The 26,428-nt window shown below is 38.3% G+C and overlaps 1 protein-coding gene across 5 annotated transcripts in view; it reads left to right on the top strand.

Moving 5' to 3' along the window:
* Nucleotides 1-26,428, top strand: part of DOCK3 (dedicator of cytokinesis 3) — a 404,100-nt gene that overhangs the window by 274,413 nt on the left and 103,259 nt on the right. For all 5 annotated transcript variants that reach the window (XM_082638633.1, XM_082638632.1, XM_082638631.1 and 2 more), the window contains 3 exons: nt 1,470-1,530; nt 2,762-2,909; nt 23,082-23,170. In XM_082638633.1, coding sequence (XP_082494759.1) covers nt 1,470-1,530; nt 2,762-2,909; nt 23,082-23,170 — 298 coding nt within the window. The remainder of the gene's footprint in view (nt 1-1,469; nt 1,531-2,761; nt 2,910-23,081; nt 23,171-26,428) is intronic.

Raw genomic sequence — 26,428 nt, 5'->3', positions numbered from 1 at the left:
CCACTGCGCCACCAGGGAAGCCCTAAAGGAATTATTGAAATGGAGTCTAAAACATCATTTTTCAATATCAAAAGAACTTTCATGCAAAAATATATCTTTGTGATTCCAGAGATAACAATTTATGTTAAATTATTTTGTAACCCATTTCATTGTAAGTATATTTCATTATTCCATCAAGAATTTGGCAAAATATTATAACGGTCTAGAATCTAAAAGCTTCAATTTCACCATTACAAATTACTTTTTAATGTCTCCTTTTCTTTCATATGTTCAGGACCACTCTACAGGGCAGAGCTGGGATTATGGTGAGGCAAGCAAAGTGCAGGATCCTGAGAATGAGACCTTAAATTTTATACCTTAGGTGGCTTGCTTGCCTCACCCTAGACCTAACCCTGCTACAGGGTAAACATAAACATAAAGCAAACATGGGGATTCTGGATCCAAAGCTCATTCAAAATCATGACTGCTGCTTGATTGTCCCTTTTCCTGCTTTATTGAAAAGAGATAAGTATCTGGGACAAATCAAAAGATGAAAGATGGGAAGGAAATTGAACTAAGGGACCTTTTCCTAGAAGCAAAAGGGAAATCACAGGAACCTGTCCCATTAAAGATAGAGGTTACTCCTTCAATCATCATTAATTCATAACAGTGGCTGGGAGTGAGCAGTGGTTGATGACCTGGTGAAAGTCTGAAACGATACATATTAAAGGAAGCTTTATTACTTTGAGTATAATGTGTTAAATAAAGTATAAATATATACTCAAACATTTTTTTCCAAAATGTGTTCTACACATAAATAATGTATAAAATTATTTTTATAACTCTAGTTTTAAAAGTGATTCTGGATCAGATTTGTTTACTTAAAGGAAGCCCTTAAAATTTTCCAGATAAAATTATTTTCAGCTTTATACTTCAGCATAAATGATACATATCTAAATTTAGAAATGGGAGATCTAATTATTGAGGTTTCACTAAAACCAAAGTAATCGCTTTTCAAGGGAACGTATCTAGTGTATAATAATCGTTTGTGGACAGCAGAATAAATGTAGAAAATTAGTAGAGAGTAAACTTTCAGAATTTCAGTCATTAATGAGCCTTTTGGTGTTTTCCCAATTTTTTTTCTGCCTTGGAAATTTCTTTTGTTACAGAATGTTTTTTTATGATTTTGGAATAAACATGGATAAGTCAATGTCATGGAGATTTCTAATGTGAGAACTTTCGGAGATAGGTGGTCTAAATAAGAACTGGAAAAATATTGTCAACAAAATAATCTTCCAAGGGCATATAAGATGTCCAGGCTTTCACTGCAGGAATCTTATAAACACTAAACTGCTATGTGCTTTAATCCCCTTCTCCCACCTATAGCATATGCTAAAAGCAGCAAAGGCAAACCATTATGAGGTTCAAAATGAAATTTTAATTATTTTCTATGTATTCATTGCCTTAATTTATTTTTTCTCTTTTCTTAGGATCTGAGCAGCAAAGATATGAAGAGAGATTTATATATAGTTGCCCATGTGATACGAATAGGTACGGTTCACTTTATCAGTTCACATGACTAAGACCACCCCAACTTGGGATATCTGCTGTGTATGACCTTTGTCTTCTGCCTAGCTCTTCAGGTTTTAGGATTACTTCAGGTACTTCAGGTCTTAGGATTAGAGTCCAGCTTGTACTGGAGCTGTACCTTAAGCTCAGCTGCTGCAATAGCTGAATTTGATAGACATGAAAGCATTTTCTGCTCCCTATTTGTTTTTGGACCCATACTTTTTATTTCAAGTGGTCTGCTTTTTTACATTCTCTCCATCTAATGTTCTGCCTCTGTACCAGCCCTCTGCCTCAGAGATCTTATAACGGATTGCCAGGGCTGCCAGCTTAACAGGTAGTGAATGGCCTTTGCTGTGTATTGTATCAAAAAGTATGTATCTATGCTATTTTCCACAAAATTAGAGTTACTGTCATTACTGCACTAGATGGATGGTATCTCACTTCTACCCCACCCAAGATTTTTGGTACCTGTGGTTCGTTTGTCCAGTCTTATTTTAAGTTTATGACATAATTTGCGGGCCCATGACTAACCAAGTCTTCTTTCATAGTGGGTTCTGGCATATCCTTTACAGCAAAAGAGTTGTTTTGCCAACAACGAAACAACTCTTTTGCTGTACTTTGGGGTTTTTGTTTTGCTGTACTTGATAAAGCATTTGTTGAGGTTCCAGTTCTGCATTTGCAAGTCCTCTTGCCACTATAAGCACAGCCTTGGTAAGCAGGAAAATCAAGCTCCCATCTACTTTCTGAGACTCTTCTTGCTCCTACAGTGGTTCAGGAGCAGCTTTGGCTGGAAGAATTTGGTTGGAAGAATAGTACATTGTCCTCGTTATCTCTGTATACATAACTTTTACCTCTCAGCTAAAATACTCAACTAAGAAGTTAAAATATATTAGCACATTGGTTTTTCTAAGAAATTCATGAAACCACTGTTTCATTCGCATATGATTAATAAATGGACTGTTGGTGTTGAGGTGGGTAGTAAGGATGATTAATTGAACGTGGTGCAGGGGAAGAGCCCTGGCCAAAGGCCTGTTTGGCATTCCTCTACATAAATAACCTTGCATCCTTGGATGGCTCCCTTCATCTTCAGTCTTCCAATTTAGAAGATCTCTAAGATACCTATAGCTCTGGCATCCTTGGATGACAATTTGGTGGTGCTATAGAGGAGCATGGAGTTCTCCTCAGTCTGACTGGTGTTTCTGCTGTGCCCCAGGCCGGATGCTCCTGAATGACTCAAAGAAGGGCCCTGCTCATCTGCACTATCGGCGGCCGTATGGCTGTGCAGTCCTAAGCATCCTGGATGTCCTGCAGTCGCTCACAGAATTAAAGGAAGAGAAGGATTTTGTTCTTAAGGTTTACACGTGAGTAATGGACCTCAGAAATATTAATGATCTGCAACATAAAACATCCCAGCACTGCCCTTGAGAGCAGAAGTTCTCAAGCTTTGCAGGACACAGACTCATCAGGTTATGTAGGATAGGGAGTTTTTTGAAAATGCAAAGATTTCCTTCTAAAGGTTTGGGGTGGGCCCAGGCAACTGTATTTTTAATAAGCTTCCCAGGTGATTCTGAAGCAGCTGAACTTGGAACGTTCTATTCTAAAGTAAAAGTCTGGTAATACACAATTCCTGTTCTCTCCAGGACTAGCCAACCTTATTACGTATTTACAGGAAAGCTAATAATCTAATTTCTCCTGTGTTTTGGCTGTAAAAGAGTCATCTGTGTTTAATACTTGCCCACCAGCTGTTGTAACTGAGCTGGCTACTGATGTAAATTTCTTCAAAGAATGATCACAAGTCAGGTTGCCCTGTCATTGAAGAAAAGCCAGTTTTTCTGAGGAGCTAAGGTTTTACTCTTCATTTCTGCCCCCACCGATCTATGTCACCAGCCAAGCATGGCATTATTTTTAGGGTTCATCATCCAAGGGCTCTGCCTTACAGAAGCAGTGCATCTCCTCCTGACTCTTGTTAAACAATAGAAAAAACAAAGAAAAGTAACACAGAATCCAGGTATATCATCTGTCTTTGCTTGTAGAGACTTAGGCATGAATCATAATGCTGAAAACATGATCAGTGGTGAGTTTAGTGAGTTTTTAAAGCAAGTGTATTTCTAACTGTGAGAATTAAAAAAAGAAATCTCTCCCCTTTTGGTTTTAACCCAATATTGTTTTTTCAAATTAAATCTAATGCTGTCAATCACCAGGTTAATATATCTTTACCGTAATATTTGTGTGTATTTTTCTAAATTATCTGTTCTATCGGATTCAGTCATGAAGTAAACTTAATTCACAATTATGCTTAATTTGGGCCTTTGTATAATCAACCACATTTTATTAATTTCAAAATAAAAGCCCAGATATCCTTATTACCTATTTTGCCTTAAGCTCTGTTTTGTTCAGAGTTGTGTACTTGATGTGATGAGGATCTTCCTTTGAAATAATAACTTACAAAGGAAATTTTGGCAAGTTTCCTCTTCCTTTCATGCATCAGTCACAGCCTTTCTCCATTTACGAAATCTCTTCAATGATGGGTGGTGGGACCTGCTTTTTTTAAAAAAAATAAATTAATTAATTAATTTATTTATTTATTATTTTTAACTTTTTGGCTGCGTTGGGTCTTCGTTGCGGTGTGCGGGCTTCTCACTGCGGTGGCTTCTCTTGTTGCAGAGCATGGGCTCTAGGTGCACGGGCTTCAGTAGTTGTGGCTTGCGGGCTCTAGAGCACAGGCTCAGTAGTTGTGGTGCATGGGCTTAGTTGCTCCGCAGCATGTGGGATCTTCCTGGACCAGGGCTCGAACCCATGTCCCCTGCATTGGCAGGCGGATTCTTAACCACTGCACCACCAGGGAAGTCCCGGGACCTGCTTCTTGATACAACTTCCTCCCTTTGAAAAGGACTAAATGTTAATCCAAAATCATCATCATTATCATCTTACTCCACTCTATCCTTTCTAAGAGCGTGGAGTTTATAGATAGCACTCCAGAGTTGCATCTCTCTGTACATATCAGCTGTTCCTTGCTTCAGTGCAAATTCTCATTGTGGATAGGGGCTTGCACAGCATCTCTCTTGAAATCATGCTATCAAGCTTAATTAGCCTAATTGCTTCTAAAACAACAGTTTTCAGTACTAACATGTCACTTTTCAAGAAGTGGGATTCATGTGTAGCTTTTTCTTAGCTCTTTTCTCTGAGTTGTGCCTAATATATCAGTTCTAAAAAGCCAAAGAAAGATATTGTTTTCAACAGAGAAGTTAGTTTTTTTTTAAGTTTTTTGAAGGACTAATAGAGTTAAAATGTAGGATAATTTTTCCACTTGATAGTATTAACAGACTTTCAAAGACACTTCCATGTTTGTGAAATCGATTTTGTGCATGGTATGGAATTCCTCTAGGATTAGTGTTTTAAATCCACATCAGCACAGTGAATTCAGCCCTATGGAGAAGTAATATTTTCCAACAAATTTTAGGGGACATGTTTGTTAGGTTTAATTGGAAGCTTAAAGGTTTTACTAATAGCTACTGATAGTGTTTTAGCCTTTGCTAGGACAGAATTTTGCAAGGATAAAAAAACTTTTTGTATAGTTTTAATCAGTGAATTAGCAAAATATCTCATTAGTTGTTGACCTTCTCATTGTTTCTTCTGTTATTCAGAGTCAGCCTCAGGCCTCAAGCCCCTGTATGTCTCTTGTCATGACCACTGCTCTGGCTTTATAGATATTTAATATCATGTGTGTTGGGAAGGCACCACATCCTTTTTAAAAAAAATCACAACAAGAAGCTGAGGTGTAAAAACTAGGTTGCTTTTTAGTGAGCCAGAAACCTTAAAAATCACAAACGAATAACCACTATGTGAAGTTCATTCTGATATAGATATCATGTTTCTTCTTGGCCAGAGGGACTGGACTCTCAGGCAGGCACAAGGCTTGCTGAATCTGGAGCCTAGGATGTAAAAGGAGAGGAATGCCAAGGAGCTAAAGCCATCATTGGGATGGGGTGGAGGGTGTCCATAAATAGTACATATGACCAAATACAAGATGCCTCTGAATATGCGATGACCACTCTCCAACTTCACATTGAAAAAAGTCCAAACACTTTTAGGCCAACTTTAATGAAATAAATAGCTACTTAGAATATTAAATTTATCATTTTAGTTATATTTTAAATCGTTTTATATAAAATGTGTATTACACACTATGTACTCAATCACATATTATGAAAAATTGAGAAGTATTGCTTTTTCCCCACTTCCACATTTTATGAGAAGATTTTATTTGAATTCTTTATGTGCAGCCATGCCATTAGGTCTCTGTCATCACTATAGCCATATTCTGAGTCATCTGACAGTTTTCCAAGGCACATTATCAGGTTTGGTTTTGATACATCACTGTTTGAATCCTTAATGATGCTTTCGCTGGAGATTCATCTTGAGGCCCAATTACATATTTGCTGAACAGTTGGACACTTGATGTTTTTATGTTTTCATTTGTCATGTAGGCCTATGTATATGACCTTAATGATACAGCCACTTACTATGCTGCTTTTAAGGTGAGTTTTACAGTAGCATCCAGTACTTCAATTTGGAGGTCATACCCAAGGATGATTACTAAATCTGTGTAGTTTTGCTCTTAAAAATTTTTTTAACCAAGATAAAATTTATAAGCATCTAAAACTTGCATTGATTGAGGATATTTCAGGATAATGTAACTTATCCAAACAGTGCTGTGATGATAAAAATAAAGGGGTTCAGAGAATGCCCTATAACATGAAAGGCTTTGTGAGGGTGGAAATACAAGGTGGCAGCTTCTTCTGTGAGTGATGCCTGGAAGGGAACCTCTCCTTGTATTTGGAATAGACACAGGCATTTCCTCAGAACAGTGCCTTTGGGTTCTTTGTTTCATCACTACCTCATCTATGAAACTGCCTTAAGTTGAGGGGACTTGTTTGGGAGCCATTCTTAAATGGAAGCTCATTCTTAAATGGGTAAAGGACCATTGGGTCACTCTCATTTTGGTACAGATTTTGGTACAGATTAAAGGATGTCTTTATATGTAATAACTCTAAATGAAAAATTCTGCTTCTCACTTGCAAGTCAGGTAAAGAAATAGCTCATATTTCTCTTTCTCCTAGCCTAGGCCTTCTCAATTTTCAGTGGATCATCATCCACCCAGGACCATTATCTGCTAGGTCCATTATCAGTGTTCAGACATGCGTTGTTTGAGCATCTGCACCAAATGTCTTTTCAGGCCATACAAGGAAGACTCAAATCCAGTAGGTCTCTGTCCATGGAACTGCTCTATTTTGACTTCTAGTGCCCACTGTCTCTAGCCTCAGTGTCTAACTGGGTTTTTGTGTGTGTTAGTGCTGCTGCAAAACAGAACACGTTAAATAATGAACCAAAATAAAGAAAGTTAGCTCAGGATGACTCCCTGCTCATGCAGAGGTGAGAGGTTCACAACAGGAGTCTCTAACATGGATCTATAGTGTTGGCACATGAGGTCCCAAGTATTCTCTGCCACAGGATTGAAAAAACAAATGTGCTTTCTCTTCCCTTCCTTTTTTGTTCTGCTGCTACTCTAGAAAGAGTGATATGAAAGAACAGTGGCTCTACAAGTATATACAAACATAGAGCTGGCTTTGTATAACAACTTTAACTGACTTAAAAGTATGTCAGTAGTATGTATGATCCCAGCTTGGTTTTTAAAAACATAGATATAATACTTTCATCTATTAGCTAGATTAGGTAGATGAGGTGGTTGATAGAAGCTGTGAGATTTGGAAAAGTCATCCTAATTCCCCAAACTTTAGTTTCCTCATTTAAAAAATTGGGGGTGGGAGGATGGAATAAGGTAATATAAGAGAGACAGAAAAAAAAAAAGAACCCATTTGAACTAGTGAATCAAACAGGAAAGAGGTGGAAAAATAAATGAGAGGATTGGTGGTTCAGGAAATGAGGTATACCCAAATAATAGGTGTATTACATGCCATCTAAAAGGAGTTTCCTGTCTTTTTTTTTTTTTTTTTTGCTAGTGACTCTTGTTTATTGGCAAGTTTCACTTTCACATCTAAACTAGAAATCCTACATAATTCCATTCATAATATCTTAATTACTCCATGGTGGCCACGTAAAATGTCACCTGTTTTCAGTGGTAAAATCAGTGTACATTTGTTTAGTGCTCTGTACTCTCTCAGAGCCCTTCTGGTTATATAATCACATTGAAGCTTCATAACAAGCCTGTGCACTGAGTGGAGCTTCACCATCTTACAGAGGTAGAGGTGGTCAACACCAGTTAAGTAAGTGACTAAGCAAATTAATGACATTTCTTGGAAGAACAAAAGAATGGTAGTAATCATACTTTGATTTTAAATTAATTTTTCATTTAACCTATAATGATTCAAAAACAGCACCAATAACAAAAAGTGCTAGGGATAGAATCATATCATGGGCTTTATAGAACATGTTATGTTCTTCTTAAATTTTTTTAATATTTTTATTTATTTTATTTTTGGCTGTGTTGGGTCTTTTGTTGCTGCACGCGGGCTTTTCTCTAGTTGCGGCAAGCGGGGGCCACTCCTTGTTGCAGTGTGCAGGCTTCTCACTGTGGTGGCTTCTCTTGTTGTGGAGCATGGGCTCTAGGTGCGTGGGCCTCAGTAGTTGCGGCACTCAGGCTCAGTCGTTGTGGCTCATGGGCTCTAGAGTGCAGGCTCCGCAGCATGTGGGATCTTCCCAGACCAGGGCTCGAACCCATGTACCCTGCATTGGGAGGCAGATTCTTAGCCACTGCGCCACCAGGAAAGCCCTAAACTTTTTATTTTAAATTGAAGTATAGCCGATTAACAGTGTTGTGATAGTTTCAGGTGCACAACAAAGCGACTCAGCCATACATATACATGTATCCATTCTCCCCCAAACTCCCCTCCCATCCAGGCTGCCACATCACATTGAGCAGAGCTCCCTGTGCTATACAGTAGGTCCTTGTTGCTTATCCATTTTAAATATAGCAGTGTGTACATGTCAATCCCAAACTCCCTAACTATCCCTTGCCCCCATCCTTCCTAGAACATGTTATTTTTAAGGTGTTTATTCTTCTTTATGGTCAACATTTAGTTTTTATGGCTGTTGGGTTGTCATACCTTTTATTAACCAGTAATAAAGGCACAAATTAGATTTAAAAGCTGTATTAATATTTCTATTAGTAAAAATTTAGACATTTCTATCCTAAAGGAAACCCTAATATAAATAAATGCAGGATGTATAATCATTCAGCACAAAGATGCATGTAAGAATATATATCATACAGTACAAAAGCTGCTGTAAGAGAGCATTAAAAAATCAGAAAGCCTAGAGCAAAGGACAGTAGAAAGCCCATATCAGTTATGACAATAAATATAATTGAGATGAAAGAAAATCCTATTAGGTAAAAATTCTTAAAATAGAGGCAAAAAACAAAATTCATCTATATATTAGTGAGAGACTCACAAATATAATAAGAGAAACAAAAAGATTAATAACAAATAAGTTAAGTATAATAATAAAATACAGACAAAATGAAATGTCATAATAGTAATGATAAAAAATAAATTCTACTGTAAAAGGTATGAAATGAATGTGCCATGTAAGTAGTATCAGGGATTGACAGAAAAAGAAAACACACACACACAATAAAGTTAAATTTGGTTTCCTCTTTCATCCACCAAGAATACATATCTCACGGGAAGCAAAATGGCCTCTCAGGGTAGGCACACACATAACATGTAATGCACCACTCACTCCCTCAACCCTAGAATCCCCAGCAGAAGCAGCCCCTGATACTTGGACTCTGCAAAGTAGAGGGTGACTACTCTACTACCATTAAATTCAGGGTTCACACTTCATTCCGGAGATATTTACTCAACAGTTCATGTTCTTCAGTTTAAAGGAACGTTGACCAAACTTAGCCTTAACACACTCACCTTCTTAACTGGGGAAAGAAAGCAAAGTGAGAAGCCCAGGTGTACTTGCCAGCATCTCTGCCTCCAGCTCACCAGTGTTCCAGAAAGCCCTTTTTTTTCCTTTACAGGGATAGAAAGAGCATTTTATACTGATACATGGTGAAATTTATAGTGAAGGTCTAATTGTTGTGACCTTTGAATATAATAATGACTCAAAATTATTATGTCCAATTTATTATAAATATAAAAACAAAAGTACCATAAAAGCAAGAGATTTGTTAACATCCCTTTTGACATATAAGAAGACAAAAATAAGGATGGAGATAAATATCTAAATCAGATAAATAAATCTGACTTAGGAGAGAATCTGAATAAGGTTGATGTGACAGAGAATAACAGCATTATTGAGCACTCACCTGGGCTGTTATCTCTTTTTTACATATGAGGGAGACAGGACACAGAGTGGTGAGGCACGTGCCTGAGCAGCCTTGTTAAGAGACCATACTCTTAGCCACTTGCTCTCCTACCTCTACACAGAGTGGCATGATTTATCATCTAAATCAGTATGTGCTGATAGTCAAATGGAGTGCTATTGCTTGCCAGGGCAGCAGATGTAACTGAAGTATCCCAGCTCACCAGGCTGTATGATTCTTCCAGTGCTAAAAAAAAAAAGAAGAAGATTTGTCCAACAAACAGAATACATCTTTTCCAGGGCCCATGGAACAACATTTTACAAAAATTATTCATAGAAAAAATTTTCATAAATTCCACATGGCACAAGCCACATTCTGATCACAGTGCAGTTAGCATATTAGTCATCCAGAGGGGAAAGACCTTACAATAATTCTGATATCAAAAAAGATAACTTGACAAAGGTCAACCTTCATTCCCAATTATTTAACAATTTTGGCTTAGTAAACTAAGAATAAAAATGCTGTTTGTTGCAGTTTGAGGGGGCTAATGGATATCAGTAGATTGGTTTTGAGATCAGAATGTTAGGTGGGTGTAGATTAAAATGGAGGTACCAATGTAGAGTCACAAAGGTACATGTGACATATTTTTTTTATAAATTTATAGTGTGTATATATATGTAAGCAGTATGGATAAATGTGACACCTTTATTAGCAACAAAGACAACCCTCAGAATGGGAGAAAATATTTGCAAATGAAGCAGCCGACAAGGGATTAATCTCTAAAATATACAAATAGCTCATGCAGCTCAATCAAAAAAGCAAATAACCCAATCAGAAAATGGGCAGAAGATCTAAATAGACATTTCTCCAAAGAAGACATACAGATGGGTAAAAAGCATATGAAAAGATGCTCAACATCACTAATTATTAGAGAAATGCAAATCAAAACTACAATGAGGTGTCACCTCACACTGGTCAGAATGGCCATCATCAAAATGTCTACAAACAGTAAATGCTGGAAAGGGTGTGGAGAAAAGGGAACCTTCCTGCACTGTTGGTGGGAGTGTAAATTGGTGCAGCCACTATGGAGAGCAATATGGAGGTTCCTTAAAAAACTAAAAATAGAACTACCATATGAATTTGGGCTTGTGCAGGTAATCCAGGATGATTTCATCTCAAGATCCTCAACTTAATTACAACTGCAAAGACACTTTTTCCAAATAAGGAAACATTCACACTTCTAGGGATTAGGATATGGACATATCTTTTTAGGGACCACCATTCAACCCATTCTAACTTTTGATTAACATTAACCCTGAATTAGAAAGACTTTTAAAGTCACAGTCAATGTGGAGCTTGTTGGTGCAGAGATTGTGTGCTGTCTGCAAACAGGTTGCTCCCAAAAGAGGGAAGAGGCAGATCTGAGATGTTCATGTGTGGGTCCTTCTCCTAGAAGCACTGGCCAAAGAAGTCACTCCTTTTCCCAGGAAAGTGATGGAAGAAGGGGCGGAAGTGTTACTCACATAAGGCTTTTCACCACCTGGAAAGAGGAATAAAAATAAGTATTCTTGCTAAAGCACTATAATTTTACATATATGTGTGTAAATATACATATTATGCTGTTTGACTTCCTTTTTAATTGATTGTATTAAATAAGCATATATGTTATAAAATAAGAAATAGTTTAAATTTTTCATGAGTGAAAAGGCAGTTTCTCATGACTCATGAGAGACCATCCAAAAAGAATCAGATTGGTTGATTTGTGTCAGCTTGGTCTTAGGGACTCTGTCAAACTGGGACATTTTAACAGAAATGCGGGCTTCTCAATGCTTCTCTCTTCTTTTACACTATAAGTAAGGACTGCATGAACCAGTTGTCAGCATCTGTAGTGTTCCTAAATCTGTAGATTGTTGCCTAGCTTATTAGGACTTGCCACCAAATAAGTGCCAAAATAAAGCAAGTCACACCCAAAGAGAAAGATTTTTTTAATATCATAGTAGACTTTATTTTTTTTTTTTAATTTTTTGGCCACACCGTGCAGCGTGTGGGATCTTAGTTCCCTGACCAGGGATTAAACCTGTGACCCATGCATTGGAAGCACGGAGTCTTAACCACTGGACCACCAGGGAAGTCCCAAAAGTAGACTTTATTTTTTAATTCTTTTAAAAAATTGTTTTATTGAAGCGTAGTTGATTTACAATGTTTCAAGTGTATAGCAAAATAATTCAGTTATACATATATATATTCTTTTTCAGATTCTTTTCCATTATAGGTTATTACAAGATACTGAATATAGTTCCTTGTGCTATACAGTAGATCCTTATTGTTTATCTGTTTTATATATAGTAGTCTGTATTTGTTAATCACAAATTCCAAATTTATCCCTCCTTAACCCTTTGATAACCATAAGCTTGTTTTCTATGTCTGTGAGTCTATTTCTGTTTTATAAATAAGTTCATATGTATCAATTTTCTGGGTTCCACATGTAAGTGATAGCATATGATATTTTTCTTTTTCTGTCTGACTTATTTCACTTAGTATGATAATCTCTAGGTCCATCCTTGTTGCTGCAAATGGCATTATTTCATTCTTTTTTATGGCTGAGTAATATTCCATGTATATATGTACCACATCTTCTTTATCCATTCCTCTGTCAATGGACATTTAGGTTGCTTCCATGTCTTGGCTGTAGTAAATAGTGCTGCAGTGAACATTGAGGTGCATGTATCTTTTCGAGTTAGAGCTTTCTCCAGATATATGCCCAGGAGTGGGATTGCAGGATCATATGGTAGTTCTATTTTTAGTTTTTTAAGGAACCTCCATACTGTTCTCCATAATGGCTGCACCAATTTACATTCCCACCAACAGTGTAGGAAGGTTCCCTTTTCTCCACACCCTCTCCAGCATTTATTATTTGTAGGCTTTTTGATGATGGTCATTGTGACCAGTGTGAGGTAATCCCTCATTGTAAGTTTGATTTGCATTTCTCTAATTATCAGTGATATTGAGCATCTTTCCATGTGCCTGTTGGCCATCTGGATGTCTTCTTTGGAGAAATGTCTATTTAGGTCTTCTGCCCAATTTTTGATTGTGTTGTTTATTTATTTATTTATTTTTGATGTTGAGCTATATAAGTTGCTTGTATATTTTGGAAATTAGGCCTTTGTCGGTTGCATCATTTGCGAATGTTTTCTCCCATTCCATGGGTTGTATGTTCGTTTTGTTTATGGTTTCCTTTGCTGTACAAAAGCTTTTAAGTTTAATTAGATCCCAGTTGTTTTTGTTTTGTTTGCAGTTACTCTAGGAGATGGATCCAAAAAAATATTACTGTGATTTATGTCAGAGAGTGTCCTGCCCATCTTTTTCTCTAGGACTTTTATATATTTAGGTCTTTAATCCTTTTTTTTTTTTTTTTTTTTTTTTTGTGGTACGCGGGCCTCTCACTGTTGTGGCCTCTCCCGTTGCGGAGCACAGGCTCCGGACGCGCAGGCTCAGAGGCCGTGGCTCACGGGCCCAGCCGCTCCATGGCATGTGGGATCTTCCCGGACCGGGGCACGAACCTGTGTCCCCTGCATCGGCAGGCGGACTCTCAAACACTGCGCCACCAGGGAAGCCCCCCTTTCATCCATTTTGAATTTATTTTTGTTTATGATGTTAGAGAATGTTCTAATTCCATTCTTTTACATGTACCTGTCCAGTTTTCCCAGCACCACTTACTAAAGAGACCATCTTTTCTCCATTGTATTGGTATATTCTTGCCTCCTTTGTTGAAAACTAATTGACTGTAAGTGTGCAGGTTTATTTCTGGGCTCTCTATCCTGTTGCATTGATCTCTATGTCTGTTTTTGTGACAGTAACATACTATTTTGATAAATTCAGCTTTGTAGTATAGTCTGAAATCCTCCAGCTCCATTCTTCTTAAGAGTTTTCTGGCTATTCAGGGTCTTTTGTGTTTCCATACAAATTTTTAAATTTTTTGCTCCAGTTCTGTGAAAAATGCCATTGGTAGTTTGGTAGGGATTGCACTGAATCAGTAGATTGCCTTGGATAGTATAGTCATTTTAACAATATTCATCTTCCCAATCCAAGAATATGGTGTATCTTTCCATCTGTTTGTGTGGTCTTCAACTTTTTTCATCAGCATCTTACAGTTTTCAGAGGACAGGTCTTTTGCCTCCTTAGGTAGGTTTATTCCTAGGTATTTCATTATTTTTTATGTGATGGTAAATGGGGTTATTTCCTTAATTTCGCTTTCTAATAGTTCATTGCTATTGTATAGAAATGCAGCAGGTTTCTGTATATTAATTTTGCATCCAGCAACTTTACCAAATTCATTGATGAGCTCTAGTAGCTTTCTGGTAGCGTCTTTAGGATTTTCTATGTATAGTATCATGACACTGGCAAACAGTGACAGTTTTACTTTTTCTTTTCCAATTTGGATTCCTTTTATTTCTTTTTCTTCTCTCGTTGCTGTGGCTAGGATTTCCAAAATTATGTTGAATAAAAGTGGCAAGAGTGGACATCCTTGTCTTGTTCCTGATCTTAGAGGGAATGCTTTCGGCTTTTCACTGTTGTGTATGATAGTTGTGGGTTTGTAATTTATGACCTTTATTATGTTGAGGTGTGTTCCCTCTATGCCAGCTTTCTGAAGAGTTTTTATCATAAATGATGTTGAATTTCATCAAAAGCTTTTTCTGCATCTATTGAGATGATCATATGGTTTTTATTCTTCAATATGTTAGTGTGGTATATCACATTGATTGATTTGTGGATATTGAAAAATCCTTGAATTTCTAGGATAAATCCCACTTGACCATGGTGTGTGATCCTTTTAATATATTGTTGGAGTCAGTTTGCTAGTATTTTGTTGAGGATTTTGGTGTCTTTGTTCATCAGTGATATTGACCTGTAATTTTCTTTTTTTTATGATATCTTTGTCTGGTTTTCATATCACGGTGATCACGGCCTCATAGGATGAATTTGGAAGTGTTGTTTTCTCTGCAGTTTTTTTGGAATAGTTTCAGAAGGATGGGTGTTAACTCTTCTCTAAATGTTTGGTGGAATTTACCTATGAAGCCGTCTAGTCCTGGACTTTTGTTTATCGGGAGTTTTTAAATTACTGATTCATTTTCAGTACTGATAATTGGTCTGTTCATATTTTCTGCTTCTTCCTAGTTAAGTCTTGGAAGATTGTACCTTTCTAAGAATTTGTCCATTTCTTCTAGGTTGTCCATTTTATTGGCATATAATTGCTCATAGTAGTCTCTTATGATCCTTTGTATTTCTGTGGTGCTAGTTGTAACTTCTCCTTTTCCATTTCTGATATCATTGATTTGGGCCCTCTCCCTTTTTTTCTTGATGACTCTGGCTAAAGGTCTATCCATTTTGTTTATATTTGCCAAGAACCAGCTTTTAGTTTCATCGATATTTTCTATCTTTTTTTAAGTCTCTATTTCATTTATTTTTGCTCTGATTTTATGATTTCTTTCCTTCTGCTAACTTTGGGTTTTGTTTGTTCTTTTTTCTCTAGTTGCTTTAGGTGTAGGGTTAGGTTGTTTATTTGAGATTTTTCTTGTTTCCTGAGGTAAGCTTGTATTGCTCTAAACTTCCTTCTTAGAACTGCTTTTGCTGCACCCCATAGGTTTTGGATCATCTTGCTTTCATTTGTGTCGAGGTATTTTTTAATTTCCTCTTTGATTTCTTCAGTGATCCACTGGTTGTTTAGTAGCATATTGTTTAGCCTCCACATGTTTGTGTTTTTTGCAGTTCTTTTCTTGTGGTTGATTTCTAGCCTCATAGCATTGTGGTTGGAAAAGATGCTTGATGTGATTTTAGTTTTCTTAAATTTACTGAGGCTTGCCTTGTGGCCCAGCATGTGTTCTGTCCTGGAGAATGTTCCACGTGCACTTGAAAAGAATGTGTATTCTGCTGCTTTTGGATAGAATGCTCTGTAAATATTAATTAAATCCATCTGGTCTAACATGTCACTTAAGGCATGTGTTTCCTTTTTGATTTTCTGTCTGGATAATGTGTCCATTGATGTAAGTGGGGTATTTTTTTAATAAATTTATTTATTAATTTATTAATTTATTTATTTTTGGCTACGTTGGGTCTTTGTTGCTGCTTGCGTGGGCTTTCTCTAGTTGCAGCTAGCGGGGGCTACTCTTCATTGCGGTGTGCAGGCTTCTCATTGTGGTGGCTTCTCTAGGCATGTGGGCTTCAGTAGTTGCAGCACGCAGGCTTAGTATTTGTGGCTCTTGGGCTTTAGAATGCAGCCTCAGTAGTTGTGGCGCACAGGCTTAGTTGCTCCACAGCTTGTGGAGTCTTCCCAGACCAGGGCTCAAACCCGTGTCCCCTGCTTTGGCAGATGGATTCTTAACCACTGCACCAGCAGGGATGTCCCCTAAGTGGGGTATTAAAGTCCCCTACTATTATTATGTTACCATTGATTCTTTTATGTTAGTTAATATTTGCCTTATATATTGAGGTGCTCCTATGTTGGGTGCATATATATTTACAGTTGTTATATCTTCTTCTTGGATTGACCCCTTGATCATTATGTAGTGTCTTTCTTTGTTTCTTATAACAATCTTTATTTTAAAGTCTGATATAAGTATTGCTGCTCTGGCTTTCTTTTGATTTCCATTTGCATGGACTATCTTTTTCCATCCCCTCACTTTCAGTCTGTATGTGTCTCTAGATCTGATGTGAGTCTTTTGTAGGCAGCATATATGGGTCCTGTTTTTGTATCCGTTCAGCCAGTGTGTGTCTTTTGGTTGGAGCATTTAGCCCATTTACATTTAAAGTAATTATTGATATGTATGTTCCTATTGCCATTTTAATTGTCTTGGATTTGTTTTTGTAGGCCTTATTTTCCCCTTTTTCTTTTGCTCTCTTCTCTTGTGATTTGATGACTATCTTTAGTGTTATGTTTGGATTCCTTTTTCTTTTTTTGTGTGTATATCTGTTATAAATTTTGGTTTGCAATTACGTCAGGTGTTTGTATAGCTGTCTTCATATATGCGTGATTGTTGTAAGTTGCTGATCTCTTAATTTCAGATGCATTTTAGATACCTTGCATTTGTACTCTCCTCCTCTCATGATTACTGTTTTTGATATCATATTTTACATCTAATTGTTTTGTGTATCTCTTTAACTGCTTATTGTGGATACAGGTGATTTTATCACTCTTGTGTTTTAACCTCCCTATGAGCTTTGTTTGTGGATATTTTCTACCTTTACTGTATGTTTTCTTTTACCAATGAGCTTTTTCATTCTGTGATTTTCTTGTTTCTAGTTGTGGCCTTTTCTTTTTTACCTAGAGAAGTTCCTTTAACATTTGTTGTAAAGCTGGTTTGGTGGTGCTGAATTCTTTAGCTTTTGCTTGTCTGTAAAGCTTTTGATTTCTCCTTCTAATCTGAGAGCCTTGCTGGGTAGAGTATTCTTGGTTGTAGGTTCTTCTCTTTCATCACTTTAAATATATCATACCATTCCCTCCTAGCCTGCTGAGTTTCTGCTGAAAAATTGGATGATAGTATTATGGGGGTTCCCTTGTATGTTATTTGTTGCTTTCCCCTAGCTGCTTTTAGTTTTCTCTGTCTTTAATTTTTGTCATTTTGATTACAATGTATCTTGTCTATTCCTCTTTGGGTTAATCCTGTATGGGACTCTGCGCCTCTTGGACTTGGGTGACTGTTTCCTTTTCCAGATTAGGGAGGTTTTCAGCTGTTATCTCTTCAGATATTTTCTTGGGCCCTTTCTCTCTTCTCCTGGGACCCCTGTAATGTGAATATTAGCAGACTTGATGTTGTCCCAGAGGTCTCTTAATCTGTCCTGACTTCTGTTCATTCTTCTTTCTTTTTTCTGTTCAGTAGCAGTGATTTCTGCTACTCTGTCTTCCCAGCTCACTGATCCATTCTTCTGATTCATTTAGTCTACTGTTGATTCCTTCCAGTACATTTTTCATTTCATTTATTGTATTCTTCATCTCTGTTTGGTTGTTCTTTATATTTTCTAACTCTGTTAAAAAACTTCTGACTTCTTTTTCTGTGCATCCATTCTTTTCTCGAGTTCTTTGATCATCTTTATGATCATTACTCTGAACGCCTTGGGTAGATTGCCTGTCTCCACTTCACTTACTTGTTCTTCTGGGGTTTTATCTTGTTCTTTCATCTGAAACATATTTCTCATTTTGTCTCAGTTGCTATTTGTATTTTTATGTATGTGGTAGGTTAGTTACTTTTCTCAACCTTGGAGAAGCGGCCCTCTGTAGGAAGCGTCCTATGCATCCCAGCAGTTCCGCACCCCCATCACCCAAGCTGTGTGCTCTAAGGGTTCACTCGAAGAGGGCTACGTGGGTCCTTCTGTTGTGGTGGGCTAACTGTGTGGATGGTCTGATAGGCCTCTAGTCTGGTTGGTTGCCAGAACCTGCTTTGTGTGGATGCTACTGGCTGCTGTTTAGCAGGGCCTAGTCATGAGGTGGCTGGTTGTGCAATCCTACATCACCCCCAGGGCTAGTGCTGGCTTACTGGTGGGTGGAGTCAGAGTCCTGAAGACTCTGGGGCTGTTGCCCTCCCACTAGCAGGTGAAGCCAGATCCTGGGGTTAGTGCCAGTCTACTAGCAAGCAGAGCTTGTTCCTGGAGTCTGACTGCAGCCCAGGGATCCCAGAGCTCATTTCAGGTTGTTTTGTGGGGCGATGTTGGTTCCTGACACAGTTGGGTATGGGTTCTGGGGTGTCCTGAAGGTTGCATTGGCCCGCTAGTGGGCCAGGCCAGGGCCCAGCTGATTCCAGGGTAGGGTCTGCCCTGTATTGAGGGGTCGTAGTTTTCTTGCTTCTGGTGTCTGCCCCCTTGTGGATGAGGTTGGTCTAGAGGCTTGGTCTGGCTTCCTGGTGGGAGGAGCTAGTGCCTGTCCATTGGTGGGTACAGCTCCATCTTGGCCCTCTGGTGGGCTGGGCCATGTCTAGGGGCAAGCTCAGAGGTAGCTAAGGGCTCTTTAGTCTTTAGGCAGCCTATCTGCTGATTGTTGGCACTGTGTCCCCACCCAGTTAGTTGTTTGGCCTAAAGTGTCCCAGCAGTGCGGCCTAGAGGCTGTTGGGTAGGGCCAGGTCTTGGAACTAAAGAGCCACGATGTCAGCCATCAACAGTGTTCCCCAGTATGTTTGCCACCAGTGCCTGTGTCCCCAGGGTGAGCTTCATCCACCCCTCACCTCTCCAGGAGATGCTCCAAAACCAGCAGGAAGGTCTGGCCCAGGCTCCTGTCAAATTATTTTTTTTGCCTATGTGCTGGTGCGCGTGAGCTTTTGTGTGGAAAAAAAAGGGAGCTTTTTTCACTCCCTTTAAAGTGAAGTCTCTATTTTAAGTAAGCCCCACTGGCCTTCAAGACCAAATGCTCTGGGCACTCATCTTGCCAGTGCTGGGCTGGGGCGCCTGATGTGGGGCTCAGAACTCTCACTCCTATGGTAGAACCTCTGCAATATAATTATTCTCCAGTTTGTGGGTCACCCATCTGGAGATATGGGGTTTGATTATGAGTCTGCCCCTTCTTCTGGTCTCGTTGTGGTTCCTTCTTTATGTCTTTGGCTGTAGAAGATCTTTTCTGGTAGGTTCCAGTACTTTTTATCAATGGTTGTTCTGCAAATAGTTGTGATTTTGGTGTGAGAATAGGTGAGCTCAGAGTGTTTTTCTTCTGCCATCTTGGCCACTCTCCAAGAAAGAATTTTAATATGGAATAGTTGCACTAAATTAAGTTTTAAGCCATAGTCAAAACTGAATAGTTGCAGTTAGATGAAGGTAGACAGAATGGGAATTCTGACTGGTGTCAGGGAGACAAGTACACTGAAGCCTGGTGTGGGAGTAAGGTTTTCAGGGTCACAGAACTCTGCAGCTTCTTTCTCTCTGCCCCTCCACCCTCACCCCTGCCCTGCTTTGGGTCCAGACAGACCTGTGTTTAGACTACAGCTTCACCTCACTCTCCTCATCTGTAAGATGCACATGAGAATACCTATCTTAGTGAAATAAAATATGGGAGAATATGCTGATCATTACCTACCTATGTTAGGCATCCTAAAAAAGCAGACTTAAAGGTCTTACAAACAACCCTTTAAAACTTCTTGAATACTTTTTTGGGTTGCCCACCTTGGGGAAAGATGAGAAGAAAGTTGGGTGAATACCCATGAGAAACACAGAAATCAAGAAGATAAGGAGGTAGTAGGGAAGAGGCAAATGGTAAAGTGTGCTCTAGTACATGAGTGAATAAGAACAGTATTCTGAACACTCTTTGCTGAGCAGAATCTGCACACCTGCTCTGATGCTTTGGAATGCTTAGTGGTCCCATGTAGAAAACCAAAAACCTCTCACCCCTCTGTGTTAACCCTTGAGTAAAATCCCTGGACATGTAGTAGTTGAAGTGCTACTTCATTGCCTGTGCTGGTTACCTCCTCTGTGGGGAAGGTGTGCCACAGAGGCACACAGACCTGTTTTAGATTACAGTCCCTCGTGAGTCTTATGATTGAGGACAAACTATCAACATCAGTAATCATGCTCTAAATACTAATTTGATTGGATACAACATAATCATGCTTCATTATAATCATAACTCATTTGGTTAATAAATGCTTACATTTACATTTTTTCCTTACAAAATATCCTAGTGATTGGTTAAAATATGCTAATGACACCACATCCACTTAGTTTCAGATGATTTGAGTAGCTCCCTTGGCATTCTAGAAAGGGAGATAATTGAAAGGCCAGTTAAGAGGTGATTACACTGGTCTGGAAGAGAGGTGGTAATGGCTGAACCAAGGCCATGAAGAGGAGAGGTCAGATGTGACAGATTTTAAGATAACAAAATCTACAGGACGTGATGACAGCTGGAAGAGTTCTGGTTTAGTGAACTAGTGGGTTCTACTCAGAAGGAGTTTCTAGGAGCAGACGGGTGGGTAGGAAATGATAAGCTGTGTTGTGGCCATGCAGGTCAGTAACTTAGGGGTGAGTCTGGGCTAGAGACACTGCTTTGGGTCTTATCTGCTTTTGGTGGTGGTTGAAACCATGGGAGCAGGTGAGATTGCCCAGAAAGCTTATATGGTAGGAAGGAAATGGGCTTCAAATGCAGATCTCTGAATGCCAATGATAGTTAAGGGGTATACAAAGGGAGAGGAGTACAGGGGACAAGCCATCAGGTGTCTGGCATCTGAATTGTATGTGTCGGGTGGAAAAGTACATGTCAGTGAAATAATACACATTGTCACTGTTGATGTGGTTGATAAAGCACCAGCTCACTGGTTCTATACTGCTAAAGAGCCAGTGAGTGTTTTATTGGAGAAATACTGAAATTATACCACCCATTGGAGAAAGGGAGTTAATTTTCAAGGCTCTTTTTTTTTTTCTTTTGGTTTTATTTATTTATTTATTTGGATTCTTTGTGTGTGTATTTTATATATATATTTATATATATATTTATATATATATATATATATATATATATATACTTCAGATGTGTAGCGTGTTACCTTGATATATTTATATATTGTATTATGATTGCCAGTCAAGCAATATTTATCACATTGCATCATTATAGTACAATATTATTGTCTGTATTCATTATACTGTACATTAGTCAAGACTCTTATTTTGAAGTGGGGGGAGTATACTATTTATAACAAACTATAGTCAGATTTCTATTAAAGAAAGTAACTACTGATTTTGTAAAACTAGAAAGTGACAAAAATCTGACAACAAGACAAGTCTCAGTCCTCACCAGCTGGGCACTTCTTCTGTATTGACTGATTGGAAGAGCTGAGACAGTGTGCACGTCAGACAGGAAAGGCTAGATGTGCTGCTGCCAGCACCTCTCACTTTTGATTTCCAACTGAGTTGCTAATCACAAGTGATCATTTTAAAGAACACTCTCCCCCTTCCTTTCCTTGGAAGGAATTCTGTGAGCAGAAGTTATCCTCACAGCTCTGGACTTTGAGAACCTTATCTTTGACAATTCTTTGTAACATCTCTAAGTGAGGCTTATTTCTACTAAGGAGTCCGAAGAGCTACTGATTAAGAAAAATTTGTCTGGTGACCAACCTCCTTTATCTCTGAATGGTCTCTATACAAACTCTTTTATTTAGAAACCTGTTGTGCTTCATTCACACTGTGGGATGGCACATGATATAACTCTTGCTGGAGTTTCCTCTTGCTGTGGCTGGACTACACACTTATAAGTTACCATGGAAAGATCCTGTGTGGTTTCCTTTGTGCATATGGGCTCTGTTTTCTGGGGTCAGTGGGTTCTCCCTATCCAACAGGGGAAAGGAGGGGCCAAGGCTGTGGAGACTCTGGGTGTCACATGGAATTTTCAAGAGATGATTCTAATCTCATTTCAGTTGTTTCATCAAGATGTCTACATTAGGATGAGGAATTCCTTCCTAGTCTCTGTTCCTAAACCATACCAAGTGGTTGTATGACTGCAGCTTTCTTGGAATTTTCCTTTAGAGGGGAAGACTCTAAAAATGTCAGAAATTAATAGAGGTGCCGTGTTGTTCCTCCATTCTCTCTTTTCTCCCAATCCTGAAGTCCCTAGGAAAGAACTTTATTCTTACATATTTAGGCATCCAGCCTTCTCTACTAAGCCCTCCTTCCCCTTGACTACACAGGACTTCACAGTGAACCAAGCCCACTACTCTCCCAAACTTTTCTTCTTATCGTGGTCTGGCTGAAATACAGCCACAGGCAAATATCAACATTGCCCTGAGCTTAGCAGGATTTTTCTCTGGGGCCATTACAGCGACAGTTGAATGACAACATAGAGCAAGTGTGACATGGAAGTTTGTAAACAGCAGTACTTGTTGAAAGGAACTGTTTTTTTCCTCTATCAGGAGCTTTCCTCTAGCGCCTAGTTAGGGTGTATAAGGAACTAAAAAAGAAAAAAGCTTGTCATGTGGGAAAGTGTTACTTCAGAGAATTGGATATTTTGCCACTCAAAAATAGTTGCAGAGGTTCATTTTAGAGTTCCTACTATTTCCCCAAATATGAATCTTCTGTGTGCCTTACCAGAAAATGAGCCTTGTCTAATTTAGTAAAGTATATGTTCATTTCTTTAGGAAAGTGAGTTTGAAGTATCCCTTCAAACTTAGTGTTACACATTGAACGTCAGACCAGATGTTTAAAACTGTTGAGAATCATAATGCCTGTCCTTCTGTTGCAGGTGCAACAACGAGAGTGAGTGGTCCCAGATCCACGAGAATATCATCCGCAAGTCCAGCGCCAAGTACTCTGCCCCTAGCGCCAGTCATGGTAATGTGCTTCTTTGGCTAGGAGACTTTGTGTTGCATTTGCAGTTGCTGATCATACACACCTTAGTTGATTTGTGCTGATCAGTTGCCATATGTAAAGTTCAGTCTCCTACAGACATTTATTCTCCTGTTCAGGCAATTTCTCTTTCTTTTTGTGATAATTTGAGACCTTAACTAATTACTTTTTAAAAAATTTTTATTGGAGTATAGTTGATTTACAATGTGTGTTAGTTTCTGCTGTACAGCAAAGTGAATCAGTTATACCTATACATATATCCACTCTTTTTTAGATTCTTTTCCCATATAGGTCATCACAGAGTATTGAGTAGGGTTCCCTGTGCTATATAGTAGGTCCTTATTAGTTATCTATTTTATATGTAGTAGTGTGTATGCATCAATCCCCATCTCCCAATTTATCCCTCCCCTCCACCCCCCCTAGTAACCATAAGTTTGTTTTCTACATCTGTGACTATTTCTGTTATATAAATACATTCATTTGTACCATTTCTTTTAGATTCCACATATAAGTGATATCACATGATATTTTTGTCTTTCTCTGTCTGACTTACTTCACTTAGTATGATAATCTCTGGGTCCATCCATGTTGCTGCAAAGGGCATTATTTCATTCTTTTTTATGGCTGAGTAATATTCCATTGTATGTATGTACCACATTTTCTTTATCCATTCCTCTGTCGATGGATATTTAGGTTGCTTCCACGTCTTGGCTGTTGTAAACAGTACTGCAGTGAACATTAGAGTCCACCTATCCTTTTGGATTTTGGTCTTCTCTGGATATATGCCCAGGAGTGGGATTGCTGGACCATATGGTAGTTCTATTTTTAGTTTTTTAAGGAACCTCCATACTGTTCTCCACAACGGCTGTACCAGTTTACATTCCCACCAACAATATAGGAGGGCTCCCTTTTCTCCACACTATCTCTAGTATTTATTTGTAGACTTTTTGATGATGGCCTTTCTGACCAGTGTGAAGTGATACCTCATTGTAGTTTTGATTTGCATTTCTCTGATAATTAGTGATGTTGAGCATCTTTTCATGTGTGCTTTTTGGCCATTTCTTCTGACCAAAATACATTTTCTGCTCTTTCCATGGTGGATTCCTTATGCTTTGATAGGTAACTTGAGTTCCAGTTTGAATCCAGAGTGAACAAAAGTGTTGCCGGTTTGTCACATTGTGAAGTCTGTTTTTCCTGAACAAAGATTACACACCCAGCCCCCAAAAAAGACACACATAAATGTCACTTTTTCTATTCCTGTTCAGTGTTAGCTTCACCAAGAAAGCCTGATGCTAATGAGAATCAATGATTAGTCTGCCAGTATCAGTCATTCTGGAACTAAAATAGAAGATCTTTATTTCAAAGCAGCTTTCATCTTAGCTCAACTTCTCCTTTTCTTTTTCCCTCATTTTAAAACTCTGTTTAATTTCTATCTAAATCTTGGTACAGTTGTACATATTAACATTAATTCTAAACTGAATATTGCTTGATTAAATTAGAAGCACTATTTAAAAGCCTATAAGATCTGAATAGACGTTTTTCCAAAGAAGACGTACAGATGGCCAGCAGGCACATGAAAAGATGTTCAACATCATTAATCATCAGAGAAATGCAAATTAAAACTACAGTGATGATATATCACCTCAAACCTGTCAGAATGGCTCTCATGAAAAAGGACACAAATAACAAATGTTGGTGAGGCTGTGGAGAAAAGGGAACCCTCACATACAGTTGGTGGGAATGTAAATTGGTGCAGCCATTGTGGAAAACAGTATGGAGGATTCTCAAAAAACTGAAAATAGAATTACCATGTGACCCAACAATTCCACTCCTGGGTATATATCCCCCCCCCAAAAAAAAGCTAATTCGAAAAGATGTATGCACCCCAGTGTTCATAGAAGCATTATTTACAGTTACCAAGATACGGAAGCAACCTAAGTGTCCATCAAAAGATGAACGGATAAAGAAGATGTAGTGTATACGTATGTACAATGGAATACTACTCAGCCTTAAAAAAGAATGAAATTTTGCCATTTGCAAAAACATAGATGGAGTTGGAGGATATTATGCTAAGTGACGTAAGTTAGAGAAAGACAGATACTGTATGATATCACTTATATGTGGAATCTAAAACGTAAAACAAACTAGTGAATATAACAAGAAAGAAACAGACTCGCAGATATAGAGAACAAACTGTTGGTTTCCAGTGAGGGGAGGGACATGGGGAGGGGTAGAGGATTAAGAGGTACAAACTACTATGTATAAAATAAATAAGCTGCAAGGATATAACAACACAGAGAATATAGCCAATATTTTATAATAACTATAAATTGAACATAACCTTTAAAAGTTGTGAATCACTGTTGTACAGCTGAAACTTATATAATATTGTACATCAACTATACCTCAATGAAATATACATATATATAATATATAAATAAAAGTAAAAGCCTATGAGCTTTTAGATAACTATCAAATTTACATAGAACTATGTTTCTCCAGTTAGTTTTTATTGAGTTGGCCAAAAAGTTCTTTTGGTTTTCCGTAAGATGGCTCTAGTTAGCGCTTAGTTGTCTTCAACTTCATTCGAAACAGTTTTGTTAGATTATATTGTGACAGCTGTCATATCAGCGTGCATTTAAAAAAAACTTATCAAAATTGTTGATTTTTGTGTAGCCATTTTAATATCGAAGATGGAAGAAAAAAAGCAACATTTTCGGCATATTATGCTTTATTATTTCTAGAAAGGTAAAAATGTAGCTGAAACGCAAAAAAAGATTTGTGCAGTGTATGGAGAAGGTGCTGTGACTGATCGAACGTGTCAAAGGTGATTTGTGTATTTTCATGCTGGAGATTTCTCACTGGATGATGCTCCATGGTCAGGTAGACCAGGTGAAGTTGATAGCGATCAAATCAAGACATTAATTGAGAATAGTCAACGTTATACCATGTGGGAGATAGCCGACATACTCAAAATATCCAAATAAAGCATTGAAAATCATTTGCACCAGCATGGTTACGTTAATCTCTTTGATGTTTGGGTTCCACATGAGTTAAGCGAAAAAAACCTTCTTGACCATCTTTCCGCATGCAACTCTCTACTTAAACGTAACAAAAACATTCTGTTTTTAAAACAAATTGTGGGGCTTCCCTGGTGGCACAGTGGTTGAGAGTCCGCCTGCCGATGCAGGGGACATGGGTTCGTGCCCCGGTCCGGGAAGATCCCACATGCCGTGGAGCGGC

Source organism: Mesoplodon mirus (assembly GCF_964341445.2).
Source record: "Mesoplodon mirus genome assembly, chromosome: 12".
In the NCBI taxonomy this organism is placed as follows: domain Eukaryota; kingdom Metazoa; phylum Chordata; class Mammalia; order Artiodactyla; family Ziphiidae; genus Mesoplodon; species Mesoplodon mirus.
The sequence above is the reverse complement of the archived record's forward strand: the minus strand, read 5'-3'. Positions and strand labels throughout refer to the sequence as shown.